At 38.8% G+C, this 12,115-nt stretch overlaps 1 protein-coding gene across 1 annotated transcript in view; it reads right to left on the bottom strand.

Moving 5' to 3' along the window:
• The window catches only part of sft2d1 (SFT2 domain containing 1), a 37,229-nt gene that overhangs the window by 4,821 nt on the left and 20,293 nt on the right, over nucleotides 1-12,115 (bottom strand). Inside the window, exons 5-7 of the mRNA XM_037538707.1 lie at nucleotides 11,645-11,680; nucleotides 11,448-11,506; nucleotides 6,523-6,552 (exon numbers count right to left, since the gene is read on the bottom strand). Coding sequence (XP_037394604.1) covers nucleotides 6,523-6,552; nucleotides 11,448-11,506; nucleotides 11,645-11,680 — 125 coding nt within the window. The remainder of the gene's footprint in view (nucleotides 1-6,522; nucleotides 6,553-11,447; nucleotides 11,507-11,644; nucleotides 11,681-12,115) is intronic.

The following is a 12,115-nucleotide window of genomic DNA, read 5'->3' as shown; positions in this document are numbered from 1 at the left end:
TCCTTCCACCTCAACAAGCAGCTTTTTGCTATGTCAAAGCTCACTCACTGCACAGCTGGCAGTTCGTTCTCCAGCTCCACACAGACCAACCGACAGTTTCAGAAATTAGTGTAGTCTCATCTTCAGAGCCTGACCAAATCGGCTGTCAGCCAAATGTGATCTTAAAAGTTTCCATTTTCTGTTTGTGGCAACATAAGAAGTAAAAACGTTCAAATAGCTTGAGCATCTCCTATCAAAGTCGCAGCTTAGCAACAGCGTCTCAGAGGAGTGATACAGTGTTTGTGAAAAACCTGTGATTTTATGGCAAAATATCAGCACAGTTGGAACGCTTCTCAAAATATCAGCTAGCGTGGCCAGAACTAACTGCTGTATAAATATATGTACGTACACACACACACACGCACGCGCACACACGCACACGCACACACACACGCACACACACACACACACACACAATGAGCCTTAAATGTCAGAAAAAGGATTTATAATCCTAGGAACAACAAAACAATCACTTGGCTTGAAGAAAATTAAAGCCTGCAGTTTTGATTTGTTCATTTGCTTAAATCCTCCATTAAAATGAACAACAAATCCACAGTTGTTGTTTTTGGACCTGCTCCTTTCTTTGTTGCAGCTGGGCGGAGCTGCTGCATATTTTATTCTGTTTTGGCGGGAAAGTGGCACATGCTCAGAGCGAGGCACCACCCATCACACCAGGTACAGAGGCAGAGGGATGATGCAACCCTCACAGTCACCACGGCAACAGTGGAACAAGGTCACGGTGCCTTCTTTGCCTCCACTTCCACAACCCGCCCCCTCTTTCTTTCTCTCCCTCTCTACTTTGCTCTCTAGCTCTCTCTCTCTTCCTAAATGTGTTGCTATGCAGACTACCCTGGTGCTTAGCGTTCCAGAGAAGGAGGTGTGAAAACAGTGAAGGTTAAAAAGAAGAGAGGAGAAGTGAGCTGAGGGAGGGAAGAGGGGAGGGGCTTTTGGAGAAGTGGCTGGTGACATCATCCCTACATACTTCTAGACGCCACATGTTACCCCTCCCCTCCCCCCCAGGTCAAACGTGTCCGAGCACCAGCCTCCTCGCATTTGACGCTACAGTTAGACAACCGGTTTAGTGCTTAGCTTTGAAAACCAGCAAATGAATAAATGATGATTAAGTTCCAAGCGGTGCTGATGAAATCCGTATGCAACGGGTCCCCTAGCTGAGGACGGCTGAGGACAGTTTTGTGTCCATAAAAAGCTGAATAAGCCTTAATGTAGAGTTAGGGGCAGTAAACACCACATCAGAGTTTACTTACATTAAAAGAATGAGTGAAATATGTGGATCAACACAAGGGCTGCGTGGTGATGCTGAGGCGGGAGAGGGTGGGGGCTAGAGGAAGCAAAGCATCACTCTCATTAAGTGAATAGCTCCACGTCCAAAAAAAACACAGGGCCAGCTGAACAACAACCTCTGATGTAGCCCCCAGTCCCCTCTAATCCAATAAAGACCCAATGAAAAGAGTCTTAACCGAGGGCTTTTGAGCCACTCCACGAAAAGCAGTAAATGCCTTAGGAAGGGCGTGTCTCAATTCAGATAAACACAAGAAAAAACAACAAAAAAGCAAACGGGAGGCGGTGCATTACAACATGAAGCCTGATTAGTGCTGCAGCTAATGCCTATTTCTGTAATCAATTACATTTAAAAACTCCCATCATTCAAAGTTCTGTCTCTGCAACAAGCGATTTATCATTTTATGGAGCAACAAAACAATAGAAGTGATATTGCCGACACTCCCACTCTGTCAGAACGACTGTACGTATTACAGAAACGTTACGTCACATTATAGCGTGCAGTGCCTTTGTTTTTAAGTAATCTCTGAATGTTCTTTCCATAACTGACATCACCATCAACTAACTGTTGCACCTTAAAGCCCCAAAGAAATAAAGGCAATTTAATGTAAATAACAATTTAAAATACTACTAATAATAGCCCACATTCTGCAGGTGTGAGGCTTCATGAGACAAAGCAGCTTTTCTTTTCCAAACACTCATCCACCATGTCTCTGTGCTACCCAAAGAGTCAGGCGATGTGGGGGTGGGGTGGGGTTCAGGGGCTCCACGGCTGTCAGGCTGTATTAGGAGCCCTCGCACTGAAGCACCCCAGGCTGGGCGGGGGGCGTCAGACATGGCTGCAGATGGGGACAAGCTTCTGCTCTTTATGGTTTAAAAATAAATTAATTAATTCAAACAAAAAACAGCCAGAGAAAACAGCATAGCTGGAAATGCTACAGATAAAGTTGGGGGTGACATACAAATAACAAGGGGTAAAAAAAATGTAAAAAAGCTGTCAAAATTTTTGGAGCAATGTGTTAGATGCATCACGGCAGAACCCTTTAAAAGAACTACATCTGTAAATGAGATCATTCAAAGCTTGAAGAACGTCCATTGTGTAAAGGCTCTGCATCTTACATTATTACATTATTTGCTCTGCAAATAAATGGCTGATATATTCTTCCTGTATTTTATGCTAACTCATGTTTGTATAACTTTATGTACCAAAACAAAACAAAACAAAAAAATCTCTACCACTTAAAATTAAAACCAATTGTTTTTGTTACCATACCTTTAAGAGAGATGCATGTAAATAACCTCTGTTCTGATTGGCTGACCTGTACTGACCTCATTGAAATGGCAATCTGGACTGAAACACTCCTTATAACTTCAGCCTGAAAGGGTGAATCTAAACTGCTGTAGCCTAAATGGATGCATAAGTAAATGCAGTGGTTTTAGTGACATCACAAAAACAGTGAAATCAAAATGGCCCGTTTTTGTAGCTTAGCTTACTTATATAAAATGTATGGATGGAGGAGTGAACAGCACATTCTACAACTTTACGTTTACATACTTTATTAAACTCTTCAGTTATGTGCGTTTGAGGTTTTTCCAAGAACTGTGCATCTAAGCAAAGAACCATTTAAGAACCTTTATCCTTCAGAAAAACAAGTAGAGGTTATAAAAATATTTCAATAACACGGCATCTTTACTGAAATAATCTCCATCATCAACAACACATGATCCTCCATGGTCTAATCAAGAGCCCATTTTCTAATCCAATCTCATGGGCCTAGGCAGAGATCCTAACACTAAAGCTGGGGATGTCCGCAGCTGGATGAGCTCCCCCAATAGGAAGGATGGCTTTTTGACTTCTGTATTAAGGAATTAAAACAAACAGCCCTGGGGCTCAAGAAGGGAGTGGAGAGAGGAAAAAAAAAACAAAAAACAAGCAGCTATTTGCGTGGCACTGGGAGCTCTGCATGCTCCAGGATAGGATTAGTGCCATATGGTGGAGGACAGCAGCCACGGAGCCACGGGTAAATAACAACATGTTTTCATTCAGCTATGCGCCCTCTCCAAAAAAAACAGCAAGCTTACACATTGCCATTTGGAGACATTCTGTACTCCTCACTCTAGTGATTTGAATTGTATCCTGTTATTGGATCTCATATGCCAAGCGTATCTGCTCACAGAACATGCCTACCGGATACATCACATGAATCATATGAATAACACGGATTTCTTAACCGTGGTGATGAGAGGAACCAGGGGTCACAATGTCTACAATGCAAATCTAAATTCCAAATGTATTCATTTTCCAAAACAACCAATGAGCCAACATGTTTTCTGAGTTTTTATATGCAATGTTAATAATGGAAAGTTTGAAGTTTTCTTTGGGGATTATGTTGCCTCACACACAAAAATGTCTCAGACATCAGGCGGCATATTCATAAACATTTCCTCTGAGGGAGCTTTTAGGGGCATTTAATCTCTCCGAACGTCTGGTTCCTATCACCACCACTGTGAACAATTCTCAGAACATCTGAACATCAGCCCACTCTGAACTAATCCATTTACATCTTAATGATTTAATTATGCAGAACATTTGAAAATCAGTGTAACTCCCCTTTAACAGACTGGGTGATAGGCCTGTCACGATCATGAAATTTTTCGCATACAATTAAATTCCATATTAATAATTGTGATTAACTTGATTTAATTGTCTTTTATTGTTCACAATTAATGCACAAGCCTAAAATTGGTGAACTAGCTGAATAGAGGTCTTACTTTCTAGTTACTGCGGCTTCCAGCTTAAAGACAGACGCATCTCAAGCTCAGATGAACAATTAATAAATCACCAGTGCCCTCTAAATGTGTTATAGTAACAGTCAGGAGCAACAACTTTTGTTGTTTTTGTGATGTGTCTCAAAAAAATGCATGTTCTGCTTTCTTGTGTGCATAGTGTCATGTAGTGTTACGGCTATGTCAACAGCAGGACACACATCGATGTTTAAAAAAGCCACTACTGTTAGCTGGAATATTATGCAACAGCGCTGGTGACGGCACCTGAACTGTGAGGAACTAAACAAGAGTCTGGTGTTGTAGGCAGGTCTGCACACAGACATGACTAAGTCCAAGAAAAAGTGGCTCTGTATTGTTTGTGATAGTTCTGAGAAGATTTTGGCCCTGAACATGTTTTTTAATCTATTCATGGTGGAGAGAAGCATGTAGGGTGTTTTGATGTCAAAAAGCCTCACAAAAAACTTTCTGATTCACCTTTATTTTACCACCAGCAACACTCCACATAAACGCTCAGAAGATGTGCAGGTTCACTGGTGGTTTTGGATAGTTAACAAAATGGCCAGAGTGTTGTAGATGTCATGAGCCCTGGGGCCGGACTCACAGAAACATTAAGAAAAACTTTGTAAGGCAAACACCAAGTTCATAAGAATGGGCCTCATTCACAAACCATTCAACTCACAACCCACTTGCAGTTTTTTACAAAAACGTTCTGCTTTCTTAATTACATGCATAAGAATCAGTTTAACTGATGACAATGCACCTGCATTCATTCTGTTTGTTGTGAAGTAAAGGTGAGATTGTGGAGGCTAACAACTATGGAAAATAACTGCGGTCAGATAAGCCTGTGCCGGTAAGAGTCCACTTACTTGGGTAACCATGTGAGAAATAACCACAGTAAAACCAGGTGTGGGGTTGGGGGTGTTTTGTCTTTTGCTTTATTGTTTCATCCTTTAAATTTTCCCACAGTCCCTTCCACTAAAGCGGACTCAGGAGAAAACAGTGATACATTTGAGCCTCAATCTTCGTCACATAAAAGAACACAATGAAGTGCACTTCCATAATAGCTGTGGTTGTAACACATTGTCAGTATATTGTACAACCCCAATTCCAATGAAGTTACATGTATTCAGTTGAATATAGGTTGAAAAGGATTTGCAAATCATTGTATTCTGTTTTTATTTATGTTTTACCTAATGTGCCAACTTCATTGGAATTGGGGTTGTCATTTGGGCAGGAAACTGCAATGAATGTAGTAAGAAAGAATTGTAAATGTCACAAACTTCACTGTTTAAGAGTTTGTGACCGTTTAGCTTAGCCCTTTAGCCCATTTCACGCCAGATACAGTAACTCAATCACTTGACACGCCACGCTGTGTGCAATACGCTGCTATATTAATCGACACCAACAACATTTCACGCCAGTCACATGCCACCATGGTGCTAATGCGAACATGAAGCACAGAAATACGGCATGCAAGCAGTTTCTAGGCAGAAACGGTAGCGCTTACATTATAATATTCCTATTACATTATCTTATAGGCTAATAAGCAAGTCAACAAATGTAGTTTCAACTATTTTACAAGGTATTAGAAGTCCTTTGAGCAGGTTTACATTTCAAACACACATGCATCTCGACTTTGAGTAGCTACACCTCACATGGTGACAAATCCAGCAACAGTCATGGCAGCAAATCAGGTTTTTGTTATTCGTCTCTGTTTATCATCTACATAAAGATTATTTAAGCAATTAATGGATAACAAGGACATCTGCTTTACGTGAATAATGTAACACAAACAGAAACCATTTCTGCCTAGTGACGCGTGTCGTATGCAGCGTGAAATGACACGCCGTGGAGTGGCTCGTTTACTATGCACGCCACATCGCATCTGGTGTGAAATGGATTTTTACCTTCTGCTCTGAAGCCATGCTCCCTGACAAAAATGACCTGTTTCACGTGATAAACGAGAGCTGAGGCCTGTTACTCATGGCTTTCCAGAGACAAGTCATTTTCAGTCTGAAACATGACGGTTTGTGGTGTAAGGACATCCTAAAATGTTCATCACACCATAGAGGCGGCTTTTTGCATAGGTACGATATCTCCCTGCAGCACAGACTGTGTTTAACCAGTTGCAACTGCATTTCTACATTAATCTCCGTTACCATAGTAACTCGATAAAATGTCAACAATCACAGGCCTATGGTCAGTGAAAATAATTGCCGGTCAGACTATTATGTAATAACTGAAAGGTCTAGTGATGAACCTTAGATCTGAGTTGCCATCTTGGTTGGAAACTTTGGATTCGTAAGATTATACCAGCTTACTATTTATATCTTAGACTAAAAGAACTCCACAGACAACATAAAGACATACAGACATGAGGTAACTGTTTCAGCTTACCGAGCAAAGGGAATGTATGAAAGGCTGTACCTGAAAGGACAAAAAGAGACATAGAATGAATTTTTGCACATTCAGAAAAAAATAATGAAATCCATAATCAACCCAAACACATTGACTGCTCTTAACAATAATTTGGCACACAATTCTGGATGCAATAAAAGGCAGTTAAGCCCCAAATAAACTGACAGGTGGGAAAGACCTGTATTAGAGCCAAGTAATCCATTACAACGTCACAGATAAGCCAACTCGCTGTAGTTCTGTGAAGACTTCTAAATGAATGGAAAATGTTAATGTAGCAGACTTATGTAATAGACATAGCTCCCCCTCCACCTTCAATCAAATATGGTAAAAAATAATTAAAAGGACTCCACAATTAATCAGTTTAAAGCCTAAAACAAAGGAACAAAAAGCGGATCAATACCTGGCTCAGTGCTTTTTGTCTACTACTGGAAAGTACGATAAGCATGCACAGTAGACATATATTAGTGAAGGCAATGCTGTTGCAATAAAGCACCTTTTGATGCAGCATGAAGAAGCCATCAGTCGCATTTCTATCTGATTATAAGTTATTACCACATAATGCATAAAATTCTTCACACAAAAATAATGAGTTATCTATTTATCAGAAAATCACTTGACTATCAAAATATATAGATATTTCAATGTGTCAGGGTTTGTTTACTTAATGGGGTATTTAAATAAAGCATGTGTAGTCTTGTGCACCATCCTCACAGAAGAAAATACTGGAAAGTGAGCAGCAGTATGTACAGTGGCATAACATAAATAGCAAGAGGTATATACAGTGAGGTGCAACATTAAAAATGTTGGATCATTTTCATTTAAACAGGGAAATAAACTGAATATTTTATACTTTGAACAATTCAACACAAAGTTACATAAATTATGTAAGTAAAATGAAGAGAAAACTGTTTCTAGACCTCTACTCAGACTGAACCAAATTTATGGCACTAATTGTTTTTAGTCTTCTGTCTTCCACTGAAGCTTATGTTTAGGTGACTCTCAGGTGGATTTGATCTAGTCAAATGAGACTTTTGTGCAAACTTATGGAGTCCATGTCCACTTGGCAATAAAGCAAAAGGGGCGTGCTGTACCAAATACTAACAAATTATGAAATTCAAGTTATTATTATTTTAAAGATTTTAAAGATTCTTTTTTCACTCAAACTGTTATGCTAATTCCGCCCAATGACTGCTGGGTTAGGCTCCAGCTTCCCCAAGTGACTCAGAAGGATAAAGCAGCTTGGAAAATTCCACTATTTCCACTAAAAACTAACTACTAACTACATACATATACATATACATATACATATATATATATATATATATATATATATATATATATATATATATACACACATACATACATACATACACACACACACACATATATATATATATATATATATATATATATAAATACTAAATATAAAAATATAAGATCAGAACAAAGTCTGTTTACACATAAAATATATGTACAGAAATATAAACAATTATAAATGAAGCAAAAAAAAAAAGTTTAAATGAATCAGTTTGCGATTTTTTTGTTTTTACGGATAACAAGATAAAATGCTTTCTCTCTGGAATATCTTTTCATTTAAAAATGTTTATTTGAAATTTCCCAGTAATCGTACATAGCAGTGAAGACACATAGTTCAGTTTCACAATCTGTCTTTTTGAAAGTATTAAAAGGGCTGTCAGTTGGTTAAATGTTAAAAAGTGCTGGTCGAATGTCTTAATGTAGCAGAAGTTAGACAGATGTTGTATTAACAGACTGTCCTATCCAGGCATGTATGGAATCCTGCAGTTTCACATGAACAGGCTGAAGGCATGCACTGCGTTGATGAACACTGACCGGCCTCCACACGTCTCTGTGTGCGGTGTGTATTGGCATGAGCCAGCAAATGTCTGTGTGACACGTAGTTGCCAGGGCAACTGTTCTCTCGCTGGCAGCCTGGCGGAGCAGAGTGAGTCACGGCATGGGGGACAAGAACGTACCGTCAGTGAAAATGACGGCAATTATACGGCCAATAAAGTCTGGCCCACTGACGTGTGTGAAGGCCTCACACACACGTACGGAGGGGGAGGAATGCAAATAAAGTTGGCCATTTGCTTCTTGACCTCTGCTATTCTGAGTGCCACACACCTGTGCTGTGCCTGTAGCCAACGGAAAGGGTCAAGATGTGCTTATAGAGATCAGATTAGCTCTGTTCTCCAGGCTAACGCATATGCTTAGCTGATTTACAGATCCAGGGACACTGCCATCTGCCTCTGTCCTCTCCTTCTCCCTCTGACTCTCAGCTATAGCAAAGAAAAGTGGGCACGCAGGTTCTTGCTGCTCTCTGTCAAACCTACTAACCTCCAATGGGTTTGGGTGACAACAACTACCAGCTGTAGATTCACACAGCCAAGAAACAGACACATGCATTCCCACGATATACAGATGTAGATGGGATAGGATGTGAATACTGACAGACCTGAACCTTACTAAGTCATTCAGTTAGGGTAATTCCAACATTTTTTATTTCTTTATAATTCGTTTAAGATGTAAACAAAGTCATTTAGAGTGATTAAGTGTAAAACGCACCATTCAAGAAAAAATGTCAGAATTGTTTACAGGAGTGATGATAGGAACCAGACATTCAAAGAATTTGTTGCATCACAGATTTATTACAAACAAAAAGCTACAAATACATTGCCTGATATTCGAGACACTGTTTTTAGAAGGTTTTGGCCTAAAAAAATACTTTTTAAAAAATCTATTCACAGCTGAGTAAGCTATGTAAGGCAAAAAACTTTTCAGATTGTAACATTATAAAAATGACATTAGTTGTATAAGTTCACTGGTGGTTTTGGATAGCAAATAAAATGGCTATATTTGTGTTTGAGACCAATGATCTCTGTAAAGAAAACATCTAGATTTTTCTCTATAATTTCACATCAAACCACCCTGAATCACTCTGTTTACACCTTAAATGAGTGAAATATACAAACATTTCATAAAATCTGAAGAAATCCTTTAAATATATAACTTATAAACTTACCAATACTGACAGAGTCAACAATCATATATGACAATGACATATATGACACAGCTGACAGTCACACAAAACCATTGGAGTCTGTTTATCATGTTAAATTATTACTATTACAAAATTTATAAAAGAAAGAATAAAACATTTTGTAAAGTTCTAATGAGTAATGTATTTGAACCCGTTGAACCTGCTTCTGGTTATCACTCAACTCAACATGCTGATAATATAAGTTCTATTTGTTTGATTTGCTGAGGACTTGAACCAGCTAAATGAACACAGCAGCACGTGCTTCATGGCAAACCGCACAGCTTAATTACGGCCTAATCAGGCCCTGCTTGCTGCTGGAGCTTCCAGGTGGCCAAGGTCCAGAGAGGAGGGGAAGTTGCTGCCAAGTCGATTTAGGGCCACTGGGCACAGCACAGTTGAACGTGCATGGCTCATGACTTTACCCCTCTAACTGGATTTAGCGTGGCAAGTCCAGCCTCACATGACTGACAAAAACACACGCACAGTCTTCCACGCACACACCTTGGTCAAATCCCAACTTCAGATTCAGGGTGAGAAATCAGAGACACCTTTACAATCAGAGCGAATGCCAGATACACATCCGTGAGCTCTTAATGCTGTACTGTGTGAGGTAAAAGGCATTATTAATAGGCAGGCACGCTAATATCATCCATCTGGAGTCATGGTTCTCAAATTGGTCTTCAGGGACACCCAGACAGGCCACATTTTTTGCCCTATGTCTATGGTGTGAGTTGGACTATCTGGGTGTCCTTGAGGACCAGTTTGAGAACCAATGATCTAAAAGATCTGTTTCAAGCAGGGGTGAGTGACATTAACTAGAATTTCTATCACTAACCGGACAAAATTATATTTTAAATAATAGTAACAATTAGGGATGCACCAAAACCACTTTCTCAACTTCTGATACCAATACTTTATCCTTAAGTATCTGCTCATACAAAGTAACGAAATTGACCCGAACTCCAACAACTCAACAGGCTCCTATAAATCATGATATTTATACTGCTTCACTTTGTCAATATTTTATTTTGGTAAAAGCAGTGCACAGTGTCAGGAATAAAACAGATTAATCTTGAGTTAATGGCATCTCCTGGTTGGATAACCTGACGATTTGAATGATTTCAGAGCTGATAAGTTGTTGTGCTCTTTGCCATGGGTTATATATATTTAATAATATGAAATTAAAATTGATGCATTAATATTCTTTCTAGCTGCACCGGCCCTTAAAATAATGGTGTTACACTGGTAAGTCACTGGTAATGGTGTCACAGATCTCACAATTTTTTGTAACACCATTATTTTAAGGACCGGTGCAGCTAGAAAGAATATCAATGCATCAATTTTACTAAGGGTGAAATAATCTTACGCTATTGACAAGTTAATGTCCATCTACTGGCACACAAGTAAGCATCACTCAATAATTGGTGCAACTCAAATTTGTGCAGCACTAACAGTAATAAAAAAATTCACACACACACACACACACACACACACACATACACACATATATATATATATATATATATATATATAATAACATTATACTACTAATAATAATAATAATGATGATTTACCACTCTACACTACTGCATGATGTGAGTCTTATCCAATAGAGTATAACAGAAGAGTGAAAAAAGTCTACTCTACATTGCAAGCAATAATCTGTACTAGACGTTATATAAATTAGCATTAATTTTTGCATAGTATGTTCTACTTCTTGTTGAGCCTAAAAATCATTTAAGTTGAATTTGTTTTGAGTGTGACACTGTTTGCAATTTTTTTTGTGCTCATGGTCTCCACAATATGGTAAAATTCGGATCATGGCAACAAAAACGAAGTGACTTACCACGTCATAGCCAAGAACTGTAAAATGCAGAAAATGATAGCCAGGGGTTTTTTTTGCCACTGCGGGGGAAAAAAGGAAAATACTGTTTTATACCTGCAAAATGTCAATTCCAGAGTCATAACAGCTCTAAGAAAACCTCTTGTTATTATTAAATCAACTCTCATGTTAAACTACCATATTATAAAAAAGCTGCTTACCCAAAATACTGAACATAATGTCAGGACAAGGCACAGCTGGGGAGGGAAAAACAAAAAACACATGAGATCGCGATACAATATCTGTGAAATGCATTAGACTCCTTTCAGTCATGTGTAAGCCTGTTTAAAACATGGGACATGTTTAACACACTCCTGGATGATAAGTAATCTTTTGAAAAACAGCACAGAATGGGATTTAACAGCTGGCATTCATTAAAAAGAGTCACTGCTCAGGACACTTCTATAACTCTGATTCTTCATTTGGGACAGAGATTTGAAATCTGGGATAATCCCATGTGGTCTGACTTAGCATTTGAAAAATTAGTACTTAAACAGCCACCCTAGAATGTGAATGTAGTTTATGATCTATCTGTCTGTCTGTCTATCCATCTACAACCCCAATTCCAGTGAAGTTGGGACGTTGTGTAAAACATATATAAAAACAGAATATGATGATTTGCAAATCCTGTT

The sequence above is a fragment of the Pygocentrus nattereri genome, chromosome 5 (assembly GCF_015220715.1).
Source record: "Pygocentrus nattereri isolate fPygNat1 chromosome 5, fPygNat1.pri, whole genome shotgun sequence".
NCBI lineage: Eukaryota > Metazoa > Chordata > Actinopteri > Characiformes > Serrasalmidae > Pygocentrus > Pygocentrus nattereri.
Note: the sequence above shows the minus strand (reverse complement) of the source record. Positions and strands in the feature narration are given on the sequence as shown.